The 22,672-nt window shown below is 35.1% G+C and overlaps 3 protein-coding genes across 4 annotated transcripts; 1 reads left to right on the top strand and 2 right to left on the bottom strand.

Annotated features, from left to right (window-relative positions):
* Positions 1–6: 6 nt before the first annotated feature.
* LOC106390814 (indole-3-glycerol phosphate synthase, chloroplastic-like) lies at positions 7–2,539 on the bottom strand. 2 transcript variants are annotated; one of them, XM_013831347.3, is made up of 10 exons: positions 2,277–2,539; positions 1,786–2,034; positions 1,513–1,689; positions 1,230–1,304; positions 1,106–1,150; positions 842–1,006; positions 675–753; positions 509–591; positions 353–421; positions 7–250 (listed from the first exon to the last, which is right to left on the bottom strand). In XM_013831347.3, the coding sequence occupies exons 1-10, from the start codon at positions 2,451–2,453 to the stop codon at positions 164–166; spliced, it is 1,206 nt and encodes a 401-aa protein (XP_013686801.1). In that variant the 5' UTR covers positions 2,454–2,539; the 3' UTR covers positions 7–163. The 2 variants fall into 2 exon arrangements, with proteins under 2 accessions (XP_013686801.1, XP_022555401.1); XM_022699680.2 differs by having other exon boundaries at positions 2,187–2,509.
* Positions 2,540–2,828: 289 nt separating this feature from the next.
* Positions 2,829–6,410, bottom strand: LOC106390811 (long chain acyl-CoA synthetase 8). The gene is made up of 12 exons (XM_013831345.3): positions 6,181–6,410; positions 5,557–6,081; positions 5,403–5,483; positions 5,045–5,317; positions 4,794–4,925; positions 4,542–4,715; positions 4,235–4,464; positions 3,912–4,029; positions 3,703–3,834; positions 3,481–3,615; positions 3,184–3,390; positions 2,829–3,105 (listed from the first exon to the last, which is right to left on the bottom strand). The coding sequence occupies exons 2-12, from the start codon at positions 6,073–6,075 to the stop codon at positions 2,941–2,943; spliced, it is 2,166 nt and encodes a 721-aa protein (XP_013686799.1). The 5' UTR covers positions 6,076–6,081; positions 6,181–6,410; the 3' UTR covers positions 2,829–2,940.
* Positions 6,411–13,276: 6,866 nt separating this feature from the next.
* On the top strand, positions 13,277–20,419 carry LOC125583691. The gene is made up of 2 exons (XM_048751100.1): positions 13,277–15,231; positions 15,328–20,419. The coding sequence occupies exon 2, from the start codon at positions 18,596–18,598 to the stop codon at positions 19,721–19,723; it is 1,128 nt and encodes a 375-aa protein (XP_048607057.1). The 5' UTR covers positions 13,277–15,231; positions 15,328–18,595; the 3' UTR covers positions 19,724–20,419.
* The last annotated feature ends 2,253 nt before the right edge of the window (positions 20,420–22,672 follow it).

The raw sequence follows: 22,672 nt of genomic DNA, 5'->3' as shown, positions 1-22,672 counted from the left end.
CTTCCGTAAATCAAATCTTGATTCAATTTATTAAGCGGTTTTTGAAAAAATAAATCTGATACAATAGAGAAAATAAACAAAAGCCTTTCTTCAATTCTCACAGAAACAAGATACAAATGTACCAAGAAACATAGTTGGAGATGTGAGTTCAGGGACGCGGTTTCTAAGTCTGAGAAATGTTCTTGCCAAAGAGTCCAGCTATTCCTTTCTCAGGGTCGTTTTGCTTAACAATGGACTCACCAACCAATACCTGCAAAATTAGAATAAACTAACAAATCAGCATTTTCAGTCATCTAATCAAAACTTACAAAGCAACCAAAGGTGAATGAATAGCTGTGAAGTGAAAGCTTACCGCTTTAACTCCAGCGTCTTGTACATAGGCAATATCATCAGGTGTAAACAGACAGGATTCGCCAACCACCTTAAAACCCCCCACATAACATAATCATCATGGTCAGACACTCAGGAAGATGTCAAAAAGACATGAATGGAAACTATAACTACTTACAATCATGTCTTTCTCGCGGATTTGTCTACCATGCTCTCCTTCAAGAAGCTTCTTTGTATTACTAATGTCCACTTTAAATGTTTCTGAACACACAAAAAAAACTTTAATTTGTCAGACTCATCAACTCAACTAAACTAGAGATATGTAACAAAAGCCTCTTCATTACCAAGACTTCGGTTGTTGATGCCAACAAGCTCGATCCCTTCTATTCCAAGAGCACGACCCATCTCCCTCTCATCATGCACCTAATGAGAGCTAAGCGTATTAAGAGCAAAACTAAGAAGGAATACTAACACTCTCAACAATAATAATCAAAAGCAAGGGTAAAAAGACCTCAACAAGGGCAGCCAAACCAAGCTTCTTGGAGAGCTTAAGCAAGTAGGTTATTTCAAGGTCGGTCAATATAGCAGCAATAAGCAATACTGCGTCAGCACCTTTAGCCCGAGCATAGTAGATCTGCCATGGATCTACAACAAACTCTTTGCATAATAGAGGACACTGCAAATAATATTCAAAAGAAGGCAAGGCTTACAAAAAAACTGTCTTCATCATTAAAACAACAAAAGAAGAAACAAGACTTTGCTAAGAGAATAATACCTTCACACCAGCGCTTCTTATTGCTTCCAAGTTTTCAAAGCCTCCCTGTCAAACCAAACCAAGATAAATGTTATAAAAAAAACATTTTGCAAATGTCTGCAAGTAAATACACAACAAGTGAAACCTTGAAATACTTCTGGTCAGTCAAAACACTAAGACACGCTGCACCGCCTCTTTCATAAGCTTGAGCAATCTCGACCTGTCAGCAACACGGCCGGATGAATCACATAAGAACAATAGTGAAATCATAGTGGGGAACTATTCAAAAGAGAAAGTGTTGATTTATTTCCAAAGGGCAGACTGCAAAATGACAAAGACTTCAATTCTTCTTAAACCTTAACTAAGCTTAATCAAAGTCCAATAACTATATTCGAAATATGATATTCATCATTAAGAATCTAACATACCGGGTCAAAATTCTCTTTCAAGATTCCTCTACTTGGAGAAGCCTTCTTAACCTCAGCGATCAAACCAGGGAAGCCAGTCCTTTGATGAGCCGTCCTAAGCGCACCTACAAAATCCCTAGTGGGAGGAGCATTCTCTACAGCTTTCTTTAACGCCTCAAGTGGGTTCAGTTCCTTCATCTGAAGAAAGAGACAATCAGTACCATTAACAACTCACATAGCCTTGAAGAAGCCAAAAGGGGTTGCAAAGAGATAAAAAAAAGAAAAGATCTTTACCCTGGAAACTTCTTGGTCTTTGAACCATGTAATCTCCTCCAAGATGTTACTGGGAGAATCAGCAACCTGGCCGTTAAGCAATCTCAGCTCAAACGGTCCAGTGTATCCCAGTGGAGCCTTGCTTGGAGGTTTTCTCCTGATCCTGATACCTTGGCTAATAGCTAATTCGTTCTGATACATGTCTACTTCCCATTCCTTGATTCTAAGATCAGAAGAAGAAGCAACACCTAAGCTCTCCTTCAAATCCGACTACCAAAAAGAAAGAAAAAAAAAGGCAAATACCTTGAGAAATTGATAGAATTAGATAAGAATAACCCCCAAATTGGTTTCAGCTAGGGTTTATAATCTCGAACATGAGAAAGTGCGAGAGAGATCACAAATAATCAAACGAAAGACGCGACCTTTGTTAATGGGTTTTTCTTCATGGAATCAAAAGAGACGGAAGAAGCAATAAATTTTAACCACAACGGAGGAAGAAGACGGTGCGGCACCTGTTGAGATCGGATTGTGAACTGCGAAGGAGCTCTAGAGCTGATCCTTGTGTCCATGGCAAAACCTGACACCGAGCGTCTGATGGAGACAGAACCGATGCACCGATGGAGAGAAGCTGAGACCAGTCTAACCGGAAGTCTCTGTCCAGCACTTTGAACCGGAACTAATGCATCCATCGCCGGAAATATGAATATGAAAATGAATATGCTTTCGGGGATTTGATGATTCTAGTTGAGTTTTATTATTATGAATATATTTGGCAGTTGGGTAATTAACACGTGGTTTTTAATATAAAACCCAACGTGAGACTGAGATGGTTGGTGAAAAACTCAACACATCGTTATCAGTCCAACATTTTATATGCCACTATTAGACTACATGCCGCCCTGTACATTTTTTGGATAGTTCGACCCAAAGAAATGTTGGTAAAAATTTTATGCTTCTCCTTCGCCCGCCATTGTCACTTTGTCAGAGACGATTTCCACAGATTCTGGCATAAAATCACTTGATTTTTTACTCTCTTCTGTTTCTCCGTTATTAACGAGTTGGAGTGAGAAATAAAAGAGGGAGTAGACCCCCTCTTATGATCAAACTTTATTAATGAAAGTAATGTCAAAAACACAAGCATATGAAGTTTGTTTTACACGAGTTATATAAAGACTTTTAGGCATACAGCTTCTGGAGTTCGTCTTTGAACTTGGCCTTTATTTGCTCCCTCTTTAACTTGAGAGCTGCTGTGACTAGTCCCGACTCTGGTGTCCACTGCTCCGGCAATAACTTTATCTTTGCTGGGATCTCAAACTTTTCTAGCTTTGCCGCCTTTGCTGCCTGGAACCGAACACATTTAGCAGGTGTTGTAGCTGTGAACAAAAACAAAAAACTAGAGACAGGTACTGAAACACAAACCTTGATAAGAGATTGCTGAACCTCCTTGACTGCTTCACCGTTCTCACATAGCTCAGAGAAGTCGCTGGATTTAACGCCTGCTTCCTCTGCCCATTTCTCTAATGCTCCGTGTGATGGTACAACAAGAGCTACACAGTAGCTGTTCATTGGGTCTGCGTGTACCATTATGTTGTCAACGTAATTGCTTGAACCCAAAGCCGCCTCCACCTGTGATTTATGATCCAGACAATGCAAAGGGATACGGATATTTTATCATATACCATCCTTTACTTAGATTTTGAGTTTTGATGGACAAACCTTTCCAAGGGATACATATTCCCCGTGTTGAAGTTTAACGATATCTTTCTTTCTGTCAATAACTTCAAGACATCCATCAGGGTGGAATCTCCCAATGTCTCCTGTGTAAAACCACCTCGTGCCATTCTCATCAACCTGAAATCGTCATGTTGATCATCAGAAATCTATACAGCAAGCAGAACAACTAAGCTTCCGGTATCTGCAATGGCATGCTTCTTTTACCTTGTAAACCTCATCTGTTTTTTCTTGATTGTTGAAGTAACCTGCTGTTACACTGTTACCACCTACCACAATCTCCCCCCGAGGCATTGGTTTGTCTGAAACTCTATAGCCACCTTCTTCCCAAGAAACAAGCTGCAAGATAAATTATATATTGATGAAGCGTGTTACTCATGATTACAACAATTTCACATACACGCATCGTTGCAAACCTTAATGTAACCACATGGAAGTGGTGGTCCCACGCGTCCAGCAGTAGGATCGTCCCACTCAGAAAAAGTAGCTCCAGCACACGTTTCAGTTAATCCATATCCTTGACCGATGGGAGACCTAACGGAAAACAATGCGCAATCACAATCAGAACAAATTAAGAAGAACACAGCTAAGCACAAAGAACATGAAATTCAGCAAGCAAAAAGAGTTCAAACATACGTAGAAAATAATGTAAAAGAAAAACAAAATCCAAACGAATTCAATGGCATTTGCCTAAGACAACATGGGACAAGACTCGTATTGCAAAGGAAGATTCTCTTACCCCATGCAGATATTGATGAAGCGTTGCGAATCAGGAGACAGAGGAGCCCCTCCAACGAGCATAAATCGGATGCGTCCACCAAGCACAGCGCGTATTTTTGTGAAGACTAGAGTGTCCCAAAACATTTTCTCCAAACCCCAGGCACCAAACCAACTTCCGTTCACAGCTGCTAACCGGCGCTTGTATGCAAAGTTAAAGAGAGTCTTCGCCATGCCTCCCTTTTCCTCAACCTAGATTTGTCACGCACAAAAGAATAGCCGATTCAAGTAAGTAATTGCAAAAACACTCACAACATCGACGATGATACCTTTTTTAGAACTCCATCACGGACACGATCCAGAATAGCTGGAACTGCAGTCATGAGAGTTGGATTTAGAACTGAAACATCTCCCTTGGTTCCTTTCTTAACTTTATTTGAAGTGTCAGTTAACGTCATTGCTGAGCCATAACCGATGGCACTACCCCATGTAAAGACCACAATCTGACAAAACCATAATTTGGTAAGAACGAGTAAGGTAGAAGTACTAAAGAGAGAGAGAGAGAGAGCTCAGAAAAATACCTCAGCTTCCAGCTCAAACACATGCGCCAAAGGTAAATATGCAATATACACGTCATTCTTATTCAGCTTTGGAATCACCTTCATAACTCCTGCAGCAGTTGCGATTAGATTCCCGTGGGTAATCATAACTCCCTGAGTGAATGCGCACAAAATGTAAGGTTAGGATAACAATGCAGACTTCTAGAGGAAAATAAAATATGGTTTCTGGTTTCTTGATACAGAACACATAACTAAGAGAATCCAGAACACACCTTTGGTAGACCAGTACTACCACTGGTGAACATTATAACCGCAACTCCATTCTTGGAAGGAAAGTTCGGCTCAACAGGTCTCTCCTTCCCCAGTTTCTCAACTTCAGAGATGGACGAAACAGTTATGTCGCCAAGACCATTCACGTCACTAGAAGCAACCTCAACTCCATCTTCTTCAATGTAAATAATGTTCTTTACAGTCTTCAAGCTCGATTGTATCGCAGACAACTTCTTGAGTTGCTTTGAGTCGCATATCAGGGTCGACACTTGAGTCTGTCAACAATATAACACCAAGATTCAGAGATCCAGCACTAAAGACTAGTAGTACCAACAACAAAAGAAAAGCCTCCACACCAACCTCATTGAGTGAGTAAATCAAAGCCTCCTCTCCCAAAGAAGCATAGATAGTCACAACAGTCAAGTTCTGCCTGAAACATCCCTGGAAATTGCAAACCAAAACAATTAATTTCATCAATTAAGTAACACCTAATAACAAAACTCAATCAATTTACCTGAAACGCGATAAACCACTCAGCTCTTGTATCAGAAAAGATAGCGACACGTGTATCAACGTTATGTCCAACACCAACAAGCCCCGAGGCGAAGTTACAAACACGCTCAAAGACCTCTCCATAGCTCTGCCACCGATACTCCCCGAGATGAAGCTTCTCGAACTTCCTTCCGTCACTAGACGTAACGATCTCCTTGTCTATAAACTCTCTAGTCCCGAGCAACCGATTACTCGAGTACTTCTTGCAAGCCTGCTCAAACAAAGCAGCCATAGTCGTGGCTCCTGGCCAAGGAACGTCGACGAGATCGGGACCTCGGGCGTGACGCATCGCGTAGCCTTCCTCGCCGCCTACTTTCACCGGGACGCCTCTCTTCTTCCCCTTCTTGCTTCCGTTTAACACGACGGAGAGGAGAACCGGTACTAGTAGAGCGGCGACTCCGCCTGCTATGATCGTGGAGAGTCCGTACTCGCTGGTTTTGGACTTCTCCAGAAACGATGAAGCCATTGGAGGATCTTCCATAACCACCTGGTGGATCCGATGATTGATCGGTTAAAATCAAAATCGGCAGATCACAAAAGCAAAAAAACAGAATCAAAATGAAGAAGGTTAAGGAATCGTGATTACCTCCGTGAAGAATCGAATTGATCGGAAGTTTCTTGAGGATTTTCTTTCGAATCGGATTCCAGAGAAAGTGTGTAATCAAAGCAAGGCTCTGGTGGACTCCGTCGTGCTTTTAGGAATAAAACCAATCGCGAGTAGGGAGATAGACACGTGTCAGTTGGACGATGGAAGAGAAATGGTATTCGGTGAATGGAGGGAGACACGTGTCATTCAACGGCACCGGTACATAAGTCAACAAGACTTTCATTGCGCCACGACGCAAAGGAAGCTGCTAGTGCTCGCCACTGAGATTCTCTGGTTCCCCAATTTTGGAATTGGAACCGGATACATCTGAAAACGTGTATTTACAAATTTGGTTTATTTCGAGTTTTTTATTTGGTCGGCAAAATTTTCTATTACAAGAACTATGTTACATGTATAGCAAGTTGATCAATATAGGTAAGTTTTTTGGAAGATGCATATTGGGACCCTGGTATTCGTACAAAGACGAGACGGCGACAATGTCTTGGACATAGATAGCAATTGCTGCATCACAGCAATCCTGGCGTTCATGCTTCTTATCCATGGCTAATGAATCATATAGGTTCTTAGCATCTTATACGACCGTATTATATAAACTAGGAAGAACTAAATATTGTAAAGAATAAATTTGATAAAATTATACCAAAAATTAATAAAAGGATGATTCAACTACAAAGGCGAGATATTATCTCTTTCTTTAACTCAAAATACGTTCCGTAGTGCAACGGTTCGATAACGTAATGAATCCCAAGATACAACTGCAAAAAATCTTCTGATTTGCGTCACTCTATCAGAAGCCTGACGAAACTAGTTTTGTGTATACTCTCAGACAAAAGAAAATCAAAGAGAAAGATAAAAGAAAAAGATAAAAGAAACGTGAAGGATTGATTCGTTTTTTATGTGTATCTTACACTACACAAGTGCTCTCTTATTTATAACATAAAGAGATTAGTACACGTTATGAAATTAATGGAGTCATCAAACGTATGAATCAATTGTGATAAATGGAATTGATCTCCAAGACTCACGCATGTTAACTTTACAAAGTAACATTATGGTTTTTGACCAAGTCAACAAACTTTAATATACTTGCTTGGGTTTGTAATTTTTATATTTAAATAAACATATAAAAATTATTATGAATAAGAATAAATAAGTTAATTGACATAATATCTCATTAACAAATTTAAATTCAAATTCTAACCCAAATATCCAAAGTGAACCATTTGCTAAATATTTTATATTTAGCCAAATTAAAAAGCTTTATAAGCTTTGCATATCAATCACTTTGGACCTCCATTTCTCATTCAACAGAACTCTGATTTTGACCAACAAATACACTAATGCATAGTGTTTGCATAGTGTTCACGGTGACGATTACATCGTGCCCAAATTCCGGTCTTTCCGACAGACGTCTCCGTCGAAAAACCCATCGAAAAATGGTCCACACCACTTTGTCAAAAATGAGTTCCAACAATCCCCCACATGAATAGAAATGACTCTATACACATGACTCAAGAAAAAGAAAAAAAAATAACTTTTGAGAGTACGAGCGAAAAATCCACTGCATGATGAGTTGGTAGCAATTTTTCAGCCTTGAACCAGTCATTGTTAATAGCTATCGGATTTACTCGAATAGGAGGTGGCCATGATGTCTTGAACCCTCTCGACTTTGGTGTAAACCGAGACAATAGCTATAACACAGCTTCATTCTCTCACAAAACTAATTTCTCTGTTGTGTTCATTTTGGTCGTGAACATTCTTGGTAATCATGAGTGAACTTGGAGAATATAGTATTTCCTTCATTCTCCTAGAAACGGCCCCATTTCACACTCACAAGGTGATTTGCCATTAGTTTTGTTTAGATGAGTATCATGGACTATTCCATTCACATCTCAAAACAATGGACACAAATCATTAAAAGCTAATGCTTATCCTATATTCCTTACATGTAGCACTGTTTAATCATCCTGGGAACTGGTTATAGACCGAAGTCTGACAGTGCTTTGGGCAGATTTAGTTTGACTTAGTTGTCTCCTTGAACCTATTTCTTGGGATCTCCAGTCAGTTAGGTAGAGTTACCGTCAAACCTCATCTTAGTTCATAGGCTTTAAACCCATTCCTCTTGATGATTTTTCAACTTGATCTCGTGACAAAGCTTTAGTAAATGGATCCGCAAGGTTTTCATTTGTTCTGATGTAATCAATCGTAATTACACCTGTTGAGATCAAGTGTCTAATGGTTTTATGACGTCTTCTTATATGACGAGATTTACCATTATACAAACTGCTCAGTGCCCGGCCTATTGCCGCTTGGCTATCACAATGTATACGTAATGCCGGCACTGGTTTATCCCACATAGGAATATCATCTAAAAAATTTCGAAGCCACTCTGCTTCTTCTGCAGCTTTATCTAAAGCTACGAACTCAGATTCCATAGTCGATCTAGCCAAGACAGTTTGTTTGGAAGACTTCCAAGAAACTGCGGCACCACCAAGTGTAAAGACATATCCACTCGTGGGTTTAGAGTTTTTGGAGTCAGAAATCCAGTTGGCATCACTGTATCCTTCCACAACTGTTGGTTCTTTACCATAGTTCAGCCCATAAGTTTTAGTATGACGTACATAGTCTAATACTCTTGTTATGGCATTCCAGTGGTTATGCCCTGGATTACTCGTGTAGCGACTCAGTACATTGACTGCATGTGCCAAATCAGGTGTAGTACAATTTGTCAAGTACATCAAGCTTCCAATGACACGAGCATACTCTGACTGTAACACTGTTTCACCTGAATTTTTCGTCAAGTGAAACCTAGGGTCTACAAGAGTTTTTGCCTTTCTTTTTGAGTAGGATTTAAACCCTCTCAAGTATCTTTTCAGCATAATGAGTTTGAGACAAGATGATTCCTTCGGAATTGTGAAAGATCTTAATCCCTAGGATAACATCAGCAAGTCCCATATCTTTCATTTCGAACTTGCTACTTAGCATGTTCTTTGTTTGACTGACCATGTCTTTATTGCTGTCAATAATGAGCATGTCATCTACATACAAGCCAAGCAAAACGTACCCATGTGGTGTACTTTTGAAGTATATGCACTTGTCACATTCATTAATGCTGAAACCATTTGACATCATAACATTGTCAAATTTTTCATGCCATTGTTTTGGAGCTTGCTTAAGTCCATACAATGACTTCACTAGTCGACAGACTTTGTGTTATTGTCTTGGGACAACTAACCCTTCAGGTTGTTGCATATAAATCTCTTTTTCTAAATCACCATTTAGAAAGGAATTTTTGACATCCATCTGATGGATTTTTAGGTTTCTCAATGCTACATTTGCAATCAGCATTCTGATTGAAGTTATTCTCGTTACCGGAGAATAGGTGTCAAAGAAATCCAAGCCTTTTTTTTGCCAGAAACCTTGCACCACAAGTCTACACTTGTACTTATCAGTTGAGCCATAAATATTCAACTTTCTTTTGCAAATCCATCTACACCCTAGGGCCTTAAACCCTTGTGGCAAATCGGTCAAATAATATGTATGATTTTTCATAATGGAGTCGATTTCACTATTGAAAGCTTTCTTCCATAAATCAGCGTCTGGTGAAGACATAGCTTCAGCGAAATTTCTTGGTTCATTCTCAAGAAGAAAGACCATAAAGAAATCTTCACCATAAGATTTTTCCTTACTAGCTCTTTTGATGTGTCTAGGTTCATCTGCAAATATTTCTGCATCATCAAAAGATGTGCCAGAAGTACTTGCCTCATTTGTAGAGATGTTTGCATCTCTTACTTAACGAGTTCTTTTAGGATTGTCTCTATTCTTACACGGAAACACATGTTCAAAGAAAGATGCATTCCTTGATTCCATAATTGTATTAACATGAATATCTTGTATATCTGATTTATCAACCAAAAATCGATAAGCACCAATATTATGAGCATATCCAATGAAAATACAATCCACGGTTTTAGGTCCGACTAAAACCTTCTTGGGAGGTGGTACTATTACTTTTGCAAGGCACCCCCACACTTTCAAGTATTTGTACGAATGTACAACACCTTTCCAAAGTTCATATGGTGTTTTACCAGTGACTTTGTTTGGTATTTTGTTGAGGATATAATTTGTGGTAAGCAAAGCTTCCCCCCACATGTTCTGGGTTAACCCATATTTCTGCAACATTGCATTCATCATCTCTTTAAGAGTTCGGTTTTTACGCTCCACAACTCCGTTAGATTCAGGTGAATAGGGAACGGTGGTTTGATGAATAATGCCATGCTCTTTATAGAACACATCAAATGGTCCATCATACTCGCCTCCTCTATCACTTCGAACTATCTTTATAGTTCTCTTGAGTTGGTTTTCAACCTCGAGTTTATATTCCTTGAATTTTTCCAAGGCTTCATCTTTGCTTCTTAGCAAATAGACATAACAATATTTTGTACAATCATCTATGAAAGTCACAAAATATTTTTTCCCATTTCTAGTTTGAACAAATTTTAAATCACACAAATCTGTATGAATTAAATCAAGAGGTTCAGTTGTTCTCTCAACATGAGGGAATGAAGTTTTTGTGAGTTTTGCTTGTACGCATACTTCACATTTCTCTTTGCTCAATTTGCATTTCAGAATTAGGTTTAAATTAATCAATCTTTGAACAGATTTATAATTTACATGCCCCAATCTTTCATGCCAAACTTTGAACAGTTCAACCAAATAAGCATTTGGTTCATTTGTGAATAAGACTGTCTTAATACACATTCTGACCAGTCCATCCTCAACAAATCCTTTGCCCAAGAAAATATTATTTTTCTTTAGCACAAGTTTATCAGACTCGAAAGTTACTACAAATCCAACTTTGCTTAGTAGCGAACCGGAAATAAGATTCTTTCGCATATCTGGGACATATTTCACTTTTTGAGAATTATCTCTTGTCCAAAAGTTAGCGCAAGTTTCACTTCGCCACAACCTTCAATAATGGACGAGCCGGTGTTACTCATTAACAACCGCTCCTCATCATTGCATTTTTGATAGGTACTAAACATGTTCTTATCAATGCATATGTGAGTGGTGGCACCTGTGTCATACCACCAGTTTTTTGAATTATTCTCAATCGTATTGACTTATGTGACCATAGCACACATGTCATTTTCAATCTGAATGTTCTGATTATTTTCAGCAGACATCTCAGTTTTCATAGCAAATGGAATCATAAATTGCAGACCACTCTCAGAGATTGATTGTTTGTGGTTTTTGCTTTAGTTTTTAGTTTTTGCTTTTGTTTTTATAAAAACCATTTGAGTTGTCAATCAAGATTTTCAATAAATAGATTCCCTAAAATTTAGGGAAACTAGTTTTTGAAAAATTTAACCAATTTATGAAGAAAAACCAAAAACTAACTTTTGTGAGCTTTTATGAAGAAAAACGAATTTTGATTTTTTTTGTAGAAACTACTACATTATAATTAATTAATAATTAATAAATAATATTTTCATAAAAATTAAAATTATCATAAAATATTTTGTACATTAGATATCATTTAAACAATAATGTGAAATATTTTAATTTGTGTTTCATATCTGTAATAAATTTATATATTTTATAAATAATATTATTTAATTTCAAAACTTAGTTATTAGTTTCTATAAATAAAAAAATTGAATTATTTTAATAATTATTAGTCACATTAAAAATAACAAAAAATTATAAATACATAATATGTTTTATTAATAAAATATATTGTATAATCCTGAATTATAAAAATTGCCATTCAACTTTAAGAAAATTTAAATAATTTATATAAGAAAATTTATGATTAGTTTCAAAATTTTATGTATTTTTATTTTTGTATCATTTATAATATTTATATAAGAAAAACTATTTCTATTCAAGTTTTAAAAATTAAAAATAATTTATATAAGAAAAATTTCTAAGTTGTTTCAAAATTTAATATTTTTATTTTTGTGTAATTTTATATATATTTTATGATTTATATTTTACTAATATATTTTTTATAAAAATATAATAATTAAAATATGTTATTGTATTTTATTTTAAAATAATAATCACAGTATTTTGATAAATTTTAATCTAAATATTTATTTCTATTTTATTATATTATTTTAAAGTAATGTATTAGTTAATTTTTGAAATTTAAAAAAAAATACAGCAAATCCAAAAACCAAAATCTAAATCTAAAAACCAAAAATCAAAAACCAAAAGCTGAAAACCAAAAACTAAAATCTAAAAACCAAAAACTAAAATCTAAAAACCAAAAACTAAAACTAAAAACTTCTGAAACAATCATCATCTTAAAAGAAAATCAAAGAAAAAAATAAAAGAAATACGAAGGATTGATTCGTTTTCTATGTGTATCTTACACTACACAAGTGCTCTCTTATTTATAACATAATGAGATTAGTACACGTTATGAAATTAATGGAGTCAGCAAACGTATGAATCAATTGTGATAAATGGAATTGATCTCCATGACTCACGCACGTTAACTTTGCAAAGTAATATTATGGTTTTTGACCAAGTCAACAAACTTTAATATACTTGATTGAGTTTGTAATTTTTTTATTTAAATAAACATATAAAAATTATTATGAATAAGAATAAATAAATTAATTGACATAATGTCTTATTAACAAATTTAAATTCAAATTCTAACCCAAATATCCAAAGTGAACCATTTGCTAAATATTTTATATTTAGCCAAATTAAAAAGCTTTATAAGCTTTGCATATCAATTACTTTGGATTCCATTTCTCATTCAACACAACTCTGATTTTGACCAACAAATACACTAATGCATAGTGTTCACGGTGACGATTACATAGTGCTCAAATTCCAGTCTTTCCGACAGACGTCTCCGTCGAAAAAACCCATCAAAAAATGGTCAGCGCCACTTTGTCAAAAACGAATTCCAACATCTTCTTCAAAAACGATTGACTTATACCGCATCTTTCTCAAACATCCATCTTGAACGCCAGTGCTCTAGCCTCCAGTGGAAATTATAAGACTTAAATGCTCGAAGAGTCTATAGTAGTCGGTCTATTTAGGTGTAATAGTTTGCAAATCACAAAAGAAAAAAAAATATATTCTTAAAGTTTTCATTTATTTTATCACATTCTTTTTAAAATATTTCGGTTTTAAATTGGTCTATTTCAATTTAATTGGTTTAAAAGCATTAAGAAGATCTATTGGATTAAGAATCTGAGAGAATTTTAGTTAAAACTATAAAGAATTGAAATTAGAATAGATTTTGTAAGGTTATTGTTACAAACTTTAAGGTGACTTGAATAAATTTTAGGAAATTTGAACATGTATTTTTATTTAATTTATTTAAAATTTATCCTTCAAAACTTTGTTATGATTATTTTTTATTTTATAATATACAGAAAATATATACAAATAAAATATTTTTTGCCTAGATTATTTAGAAAAAAAAGTGAATTGAATTAGCTTATTTAAAAACTTCTATCAATATTATGTTCATAGATTTTTAATTATAAATTAAATTTTGACACACACATTTAAAAGGTATCATTGTTTTTGGATGATGAAAAAATTATTTAAAAGCTTTTATTCTATACATGTGATCTATTTTTAAGTTTTTTTTATAAATTTATGTTTACATTTCTGTGCATTATTTGTTTTCTTAAGGATATTTTTTAAGTTTTGAGAAGAATTTAGATCTGCTAATATACTTACTTTTAATTTACATATTTAAAAATTGGATGATTTTTTAGAAGTTTTTATATATTTTTGTTACATGTGTATAAATTTAGCTTTTCAATATTAAATTTGCGAATATAAGCAAAAGTCTTACAAAAATAAAAATAGAGTAACTATTATGATTTTAGAAAAAGATGTATTGCTATGGCTAGAGTAAATATTTATGATTTGTGAATAGTTGTGATGTTTGTTAATTTTTTCATTTTTAAATACTTAAAACATCAATAATACAAGGCCGGAAAAAAAAAATTTCTCTGGAAATAAATTAAATGGAAACATGTTTCTAAGGAGACTAATCCCTAACATATACAACTAATACATGATAAACAAAATAGCGCTTTAGATATAAATTTATTTCTTTTTTGAAACTATATGAAGTTACTTTTTATCTTTTGATTACACATAAAGGCTTTATTTTAAGCCTAAAATCCATGATCTATGATTGCAGATTTTTATAAAGATCCATGATCTATGACTTTATTTTAACACATGTAACGGTTGCCAGATTTGTTTAGTTATATAAATTCAATTTGGAAAATTACTATATATTTGATATCTTTTTTATATATAATTATCTATGATTGTACCATCAAAAACTTGATGTGAACATATTTACATTACATATGTAAAACTTTGTCATATCTGTGTTTTATAAGAGAAATCATAATATATTTTTAATGAAAGATTGGAATAACCATATGAATATATAATACTAAATATATTGTACATTATTTATCAAAATCTTACAAAAATAATAATTAATAAACAATTATAAGTTTAAAGTGAATTAAAATGAAAACTGATAATTCATAATTAGTTTTCATCTAAAATGATATCAAATAAAAAATTCATAAAACATTAATGTAAATAATAGAATAATTAAATATTTTGTAGAGTTATATATACTAACGTTAATGGAAATATTTAGTCCATAATAACAATTTTAATTTATATTTATTACAGTTTGAAAAATACATCTCAATAGTCAATATACAAATTATATATGGACAAGGTAATATGAAAGAAATTAAAAAGTCCACACTTTAGGTAAGAAATCACTTTTATATTATTTTTGACTGTAATCTAAGAAAATTAAATGAAAGATTATCTCTAAGAAATTCTTTATGCAAGTTTATGTTTATATATATAATATCAATCCAAAGTAACAGAACACTCAAACAATTTAGAAAACATCCTACAAAATGAGTTTCTTCCAAAATATATTAATCTCATTTGTTTTCACTATTTTCTTCATGACTTCAAATGTTCACTGCACCAACAATGTTCCGGGTACTAGAATATTACTTTGACATTTAATTTCAGTTATGCTAATGTCTTTATTCCTACATAATTTGAATATTGTATTATTTATTATTATTTGAATAGATTTTGGAGTAGAAGAAAAATTTACAAAATGCACTTATCCTTGTAACCAAGAAGCTGCATGTGACTGGTTTTGTAGAGCCAAATATCAGTCAACTGGTACTTGTAGTTCTGGCCGTTGTTGTTGTGTGTGGAAAATAAAAAAATTAGAAAAAATTTATTAGATATTATATTTTTAATAAAATGAAAATAATATTACCAATAATACATAAACATGTTATCAAACTGAAGTTCCTTTGATTAATCTCAAGAAAATATTAGTCAAAGTCTACTAAATATTATAAATGTAATACAATATACATGATATAGAACTGTAAAATAAGTAGGTTTTTGGTAAACCAAGTTTTCATATGATTACCTATTTACCTTTGATAATTATTTGTACGTTTAGCATTTTTCTCTTGTATGAGTTTGATCACTTCTCACGAAAGTAAAAGGTTTCAATTTTATTTTGTAATTGGTTGTCGATATAATTGTGTATTTTATATATTAGAATAGTTAAGAATAACATTTTCAATAGTGGTTTTGTTCATAATCTTGCAGTTAAATATCATTTAGTTGTTTCATATCACTTTTACTTTCTGTTATTGTTTACTCTAAAATACTATACTAATTAGATAAACAAATATAATTAATATATACATATATATATAAGTAAATATTGTAAGAAAGTGTTTTAAGTGTTTGGTGATATAAAACAAATGATCATAACTTTTTGGATAGTGACAACGAAGCGGACTAAAATTCTACTTGAGAATTTCAAAAGATATTAGTGAATCGAAATGTAAGATTTTTGCATTCATCAAAAATAGATTACAACATATAATTAATGAATGATTTTTTCAGTGGTTATCAAGAGGAGGAAAATATATTCTTATAAAATCTATTATCTTTGCTTTTCCAACCTATGTTATGTCCAACTTCGTTTATCATTGGATATATGTGAAAAGTTCGCGAGTGCTATTGCATGATTTTAGTGGAGCTCAAATCCACATAAACGAGAGAGATGTATTGGACCAAATGAAAAAATCTGTGTTGCCAAAAAGAGGAAGGTGGTCTTGGTTTCTGTATGATCCATGATTTTAGTTTGATATTATTGACAAACAACTTTGGTGTATGGTACGGTTCTCATATCCTCCTCTCACAAGAGTATAGTGTGGAAAGTATTATAGACAGAGTTTGTCTTTGTATTCAGTTGCTATTGATAGTTCTTCTTATGTTTGGACAAGTATATCAGCAGCTATGCTATTACCATTTTCAGATATCCGATAAAAAGTGCATTCTAGATTGAAATAAGAGCATAGAAGGATCCATGGATTCCAACGAGTCATGTGAGACCAGCTCGGCCTAATGTCTTGGTTGTTCATCCAAAGATGACAGTGATCATCAACTTAAAGAGTGAAATATATATATATGTTTTGTACCAAATGATATACCGTTTATTCCGAATTTGGCCGTTATGCAATCCACCCGAGGTGATAAATTTTGTTGAAGCTACAAAAAAATGTTGATTATACAATAAAATCTAGTGATTATGGCAACGAATATTATAACCGTGAACATGAGGCTATGGTAATTTAACCTATCATCACAAAGCTTCAATTCTTTTCTTGAAAAATAAGTGTTCTTCCAAAGATACGTCATCTTATATGGCAGATTGTAAGATATGTCATCTTATATAGCAGATTGTAAGATATGTCATCTTATATGGCAGATTGTAACAAGACATTTTGCGGTAACACGAAACCTAACACATCGTCATATGCAATGTGATAATCATTACCTTCGATGTGGGGAAGTAAATGAATATATTAATCATGCTATTTTTGAATCTTTTCATGTTTTGTAGGCCTCGACATTATCATCTACACTTTCATGCCCATCATTTTCCCCATTTTTAATGTTTATATAAACATGGATTATCAATTATGGAAAAAAATGTTATTGAAGATTCATAACTGGATAGAGACCTTTTGTCCATGAGTAATATGATATTTGTGAAAATTTTGTAATGACAAACTATTTAGGAGAATCACGGAAAATTTTCTAGAGCTATTTAATCATGCGGAAGCGGAAGGTGAATGTAAAACATGTTTTAAAACGAATGCAAAAGAAACTAAGGAAGTGCAACCATTTCATCATTCACTGACACCTTAAGTTTATAAAACATATGTTTAGTGGATGGTTCTTGGACTTATGAGGCATAATTCAATATATATGGAAGGGTACGGAAAGAGTCTCCAAGACAAACATGGACTATGGAACTATGATTCAACACACAATCTATCAACATTTTTAGAACATATTGCAAGTTTTTTATTTCAATGATTCAAGATCCAACAACATGACCAAGCTTTTCAAAAGGTTTGAATGAATTAGTCATCCGTAAAGACAGATTTTTAAGACTTGAAAATTATCTACCATTTTCGTTATTTTTCTCTAATTTTTATATGATCTGAAAAGTTAATGAGCAATTTCGTGCATAAAATAAATATAAAAGAAACGACAAACAATAATATCAATGATATTTTATATATTATAACAAATTTTTATTAACAATCATACAAATCACTAAGTTATCATCAACATCTAAAATAATATCTTTTCTTTTAGAAACATGGTCTATTCTATTAGTCCGCTGGGAGATTATGTGTATCATTATAAAAAAAAAAGAGCAAATAAAAATGAGAAAATTGCCAAAAGAGAACAAAAAAACAACATAGTTGTCTCTATGGTATAAATCCAATCTCAAGTTGTCCCTATAGTATAATGTTTTCCATAATACCAAAAGTAACCTTTGATTAATCCCATTAAACATAATTAATTGTATTTTAAAAAAAAATGGTTAAATGTTGGTTTAATATGGTTGCCGGAAGGGGAAAAAAAAAACAGAACAAAAGGTGTAGAAACATTTGATTTCCCCTAAAGTCCGTAACTCTAACATCGATCTCTCCGCCTCTCTCTTTCACGGCGAACAAGATGGCGATTGTGTCTTCTCCGTTGTGTTCCCTCCGGTGAAATCAACGACGGAAACAGCCACCGGTGGAACCCCTTTCTCTTCTCCTACATACCGTCTCTTCTCCTACATACCGAAGGTAAACACCGAAGCTTCTCTCTCCACCTCTCCGTCTCTCCGCTTCTCTCCGCCTCTCTCCTCCTCTCGCCGCCTCTCCGCTTCTCTCCGCCTCTCTACGCGTCTCTCCTCCTCTCGCCGCCTCGTCGCTTCTCTCCGCTTCTCTCTTTCTCTGAAATCGCGTTAAGCTAAGGTATTATGTCCGAACTTTATCTTTTTTTATTTCATGTTCCTCGATTTGGTTATTGTTTGATGTGTATATGTCTTTGTAAATTTATTTCGTTTTATATGGTTTGGTTAATTAATTTCGTTTGTAAACAAAAAGATAGTCTTTGTGTTTCTGAGTTTTATATTTGGTTTTGTTCTTGTGTTTGTCTCTGTTTCACTAAAATCATTTTGTTGTCTTTTGTAGATATGGAGTTAGAGCTACCTAAGCGACTGTATGCAGAGGGTTTGAAACCTCAGGTCAAGAAGATCAACAATTGCTGCCGCATGGAACTTATCAGGGATCTGAAGAAAGCCATGTCTGCAGAGTACAATGATGTGAAGATAGATCCTGTTTTCAAACATATCATGGCTATTGCGGATAACAAGCTCGGGTTTTTAGGGAAATTGGAGGATAGTTTCTTGTGTAACCAGCTGATTACCTCGAAGATGCATGAGAAGTGGTTTGTCTTTGCGAGGACGCCTCTCCGGTTTTCGCTTCAGGAGTACCATGCTGTGACAGGCCTCAAAGTTTCTCGGGAAAGCAGCAGTGACGTAGTAACATGGAAAAATGACGGGGGGGGGGGGGGTTGGAATAACCTACTAAGGACTGGTGATAAGATCACCTTGAAGTCGATCCGAAAGGTGCATCTAAAAGAAGTTCACAAGTGGACTCGGATTGATAGGATGAGGTTGATCTACCTGTGTGTGATAATGGGTGTGGTGATGGGAAGAGATGAGAAGGTGAACATCCCTGATATGTACATCAAGTTGGTGATGGATCTTGACAAGCGCCGGAAGTTCCATTGGGGTCTGCACTCGTATGACTTCCTGCTAAGTTCCATTGAGAAGGCTAGGAAGAAGTTGGGTAAGAAGGACAGCTACATTTTTGAGGGTTTCTCATATGCTCTCCAGATTTGGATTATAGAAGCAATTCCTGATTTTGGAGAAATATGTGGGAGACAAGTCTCTGGCAGCTTCGTCGGTCCAAGGTGTGGCAATTGGAAAGGAGTTGCAAACGATTCTTATGAAGACATCACTGAGCTTGAGGACTCCTTAACTAAGAAGGTAACTATCTTACATTGTTTTCTTATATATGGTTGTTGTATAAAATTTGTATAGCTTTTAATGTTTTAACTATTTTACAGGGTGACTTGTTCTCGGTTATTTCAGTGACTGGTAATGGTGATATGTTTCAGCATGTTGACTATACAAGGAAGGGTGAGATGGAAGATGAACAAGTGGACCTTCTTCTAGATAGGATCAGACAGAAGTTTGATTGGAGCTCCACAGAGCCTGAAGAAACTGAAATGGAGGAAGCCGACAGCCAGGATAGAGGGTCAGAAGCTGATAAGACTGTGGCTGATACTGATGTTTTAGCAGAGGAGGAGACCTCTTCGGTCACGGTTGCAAGAAAAGGCAAGAGAAAGGTTCTTGATGAAGGAGCAGTGACAAGAAAGAAGAAGTTGCTGTGTAAACGATCTGCAGGAAAAAATCTTGCTTTTGGTCCTGAAACTAATAGTTTCATTGAGGGTCTCATCCAGACATATGTTACTTCCTTGGGGGATAAGCTCAGTACGCAAATGGCTAATATGGAGAGGATGTTTACAGAGAGGATGGGGAAGATGGAGATTGAGGTTTCACAGCTCAGGGACGCAATCAGTTTGACTGGTGAAGGAAGCTATCCTAGCAAGAAAGCAGCTGAAAAAGCTCCACTACACAGCAAAGCCAAGCAAGCTCCACCTAAGAGCAAAGCCAATCAAGATCCACCTAAGAGCAAAGGCGCTCAAGCTCCACCTAAGCACAAAGGCGATCAACCTACACCAACAAAAAAGGTACTGCCTAAGAGAAAGTGTAGAACTTGATGAACTTGGAACTAGGCTGCTTGAGTTAGGGTGCTGGAGCTAGGCTTTTGGAACTTCATTTCGACTGTGTAATATTATGTATCAGTTAGTACATTGTAATGTGGAATGTGAAACTTTGTGTAAAAGGTTTCTAATGTGTAAAATGTTTGAATGTACTGCTTTGTTTGTGTTATGAATGTAATGCTTTGTTTGTGTTATGAATAAATTTCTTCTTATATGCATTCTTTTTAATTTTAATGAATAGGATGGGAAAAAGATTGCTACAGAAACTAATGATTTTGATTTTGGATTGAGTACACAAGACTTGAGGGACCTTTCCCAAGCTACATTTGTTGAGGGTTTTGATCTGTCTCAAGTGAAAGTTGAGACCTCAAGGAAATCAAAACCGTTGAACATGGCTCCACCGCAGTGGAATGATGAGCAAATAGATCGAACCAAAGAAGACTCACCAGATGCCGCGTTTGTGTTTTTCCGTGAAGAGGATTGGGAAAAAGTTAGAACTTGGTCAACTTCCTCCACGCAAGTACTCTATTCTCATTCATCTGTCATGTATTGTTACATTTTAAATAAAACGTATAATTGTTTTAAACTTTTATCATTGTATTTGGTTTCAGACGTCTACCATTGGACCTGCCACTTTAGATTTTGATATTGCTAATCGTCTTATGGATAAATCTGAGTGGGTTGATAGCTTGGTAAACCTTAGAGACTATTAGCTTCCATTTGTGTCTTTTAAATACATTATGTGTGCTAATATCATCGAAATATGCAGGAGATTGACGCCGCAATGTACGTATTCCAGGAGAGAACATCTTTGAAACGATGGAGACCTCATCGTGTCGCCTTCATCACTGTCGTCTTCAGCAATATGATTAAAAAAAGTATGGTCTTTTAGAAGCTCAGGGTAGAAAGAACTACATGCTTCATAATTTGCTACTGCAGTACGGTAAAGGGGTCCTTCCACCACATGGCATGACACAAGAGATATGGAATGTAGATGTGGATCGGCTGTATGTCCCTGTTCATGTCAGTGGGAATCATTGGATCGCCTTGTGCATCAGTTTCGTGACGAGGAGCATTGATGTGTTCGACTGCTCGGGTAGGAAAAGGTACAAGGAGTTGGACGGGTTCGCAAACCTTATTCCGCGTATTGTCAAGGCAGTTCAGCCTACGAGACACCAGAAGGATTTCGCAGTCGGGGCATAGATTGTTTCCTATGTCCCCGTTGGGAAATTGAGTAAAAGTGCATGTGACTGTGGCGTCTATGCAGTGAAGTTCATTGAGTGCCATGCGCTCGGATTGGAGTTGTCGTTGTTGCATGATGGTAACATTATCGAAGCTCGCCACAGGTTTTTATGGGATCTTTGGGAAGCAGCTAATGATCCGGAATTGATTGACAGGATGTCAAAGTATCAATCCCCAGAGTGTCTCTCTTCGACTGTAGAGGATATTCTGTGAGAGAGCTTGGTTTCTAGTTCTAATGTAATGAACAAGATTGCTTAATCTAATGTAGAACTTCTAGTGTTTTATTCTCATTTTTAGGAACAAGACTACTTAATCTATTGTACAACTTCTAGTGTTTTATTATGATTTTTTTGAACAAGACTGCTGAATCTAATGTACATCTTGTGGTTTTATTATTAAGATTTTTTTGCTGAAGAATGCTAGAATTCTTAATCTAGTGTATAGGTTATGGTCTTTATGTGTTAACCCTGTTTTTAATTAGAACCCTAACCTAAACCCTAAACATACACTAAACGGAACCAAAACACGGAACGAGACCACAGTCAACCCTAACCTAAACACGGAACGAGACCACAGTCAACCCTAACCCTAAACATACTCTAAACGAGACTCTAGAAAAAACACCAAATGATGACCTAATCATAGCCTAAACACGGAACGGGACCACAAGGTAAGACAATACGAATCACATCCAAAACCATCACTAAAGTTCAAAAAACTAAACTATAGACACTGAGTAATCAAAACTGTTTTACTAGATCTTCAAATGTAATACACTTAACTTGGTTTCTTGTAAACCAGACTTTTGATCCAACTCAGCAATCAAACCCAACCAGAACTAGATCCACAATTAACCTAATACCCGACATATTTAAGACCAACTCAGCAATGAAACCCGACTTTTCCCATTTTTTCAGATCTTCTTTTCCGTCAATCTCCTTTTTCTCTCTGATTCCTTTTT

Source organism: Brassica napus, chromosome C3 (genome assembly GCF_020379485.1).
Source record: "Brassica napus cultivar Da-Ae chromosome C3, Da-Ae, whole genome shotgun sequence".
Classification (NCBI taxonomy): domain Eukaryota; kingdom Viridiplantae; phylum Streptophyta; class Magnoliopsida; order Brassicales; family Brassicaceae; genus Brassica; species Brassica napus.
The sequence above is the reverse complement of the archived record's forward strand: the minus strand, read 5'-3'. Positions and strand labels throughout refer to the sequence as shown.

What these genes read in the sequence shown, in the direction of transcription:
- LOC106390814 (XM_022699680.2), bottom strand. Translation starts at nt 2,453, where the DNA reads ATGGATGCATTAGTTCCGGTTCAAAGTGCTGGACAGAGACTTCCGGTT. An exon ending in AAGACCAAGAAGTTTCCAGG is followed by an intron (nt 1,690 to 1,785) that starts GTAAAGATCTTT and finishes CTCTTTCTTCAG; the next exon opens with ATGAAGGAACTGAACCCACT. An exon ending in CATCAACAACCGAAGTCTTG is followed by an intron (nt 592 to 674) that starts GTAATGAAGAGG and finishes TTGTGTGTTCAG; the next exon opens with AAACATTTAAAGTGGACATT.
- LOC106390811 (XM_013831345.3), bottom strand. Translation starts at nt 6,075, where the DNA reads ATGGAAGATCCTCCAATGGCTTCATCGTTTCTGGAGAAGTCCAAAACC. An exon ending in AAACAGATGAGGTTTACAAG is followed by an intron (nt 3,616 to 3,702) that starts GTAAAAGAAGCA and finishes TGACGATTTCAG; the next exon opens with GTTGATGAGAATGGCACGAG. An exon ending in AATATGTATCCCTTGGAAAG is followed by an intron (nt 3,391 to 3,480) that starts GTTTGTCCATCA and finishes CATAAATCACAG; the next exon opens with GTGGAGGCGGCTTTGGGTTC.
- LOC125583691 (XM_048751100.1), top strand. Translation starts at nt 18,596, where the DNA reads ATGTCCGAACTTTATCTTTTTTTATTTCATGTTCCTCGATTTGGTTAT.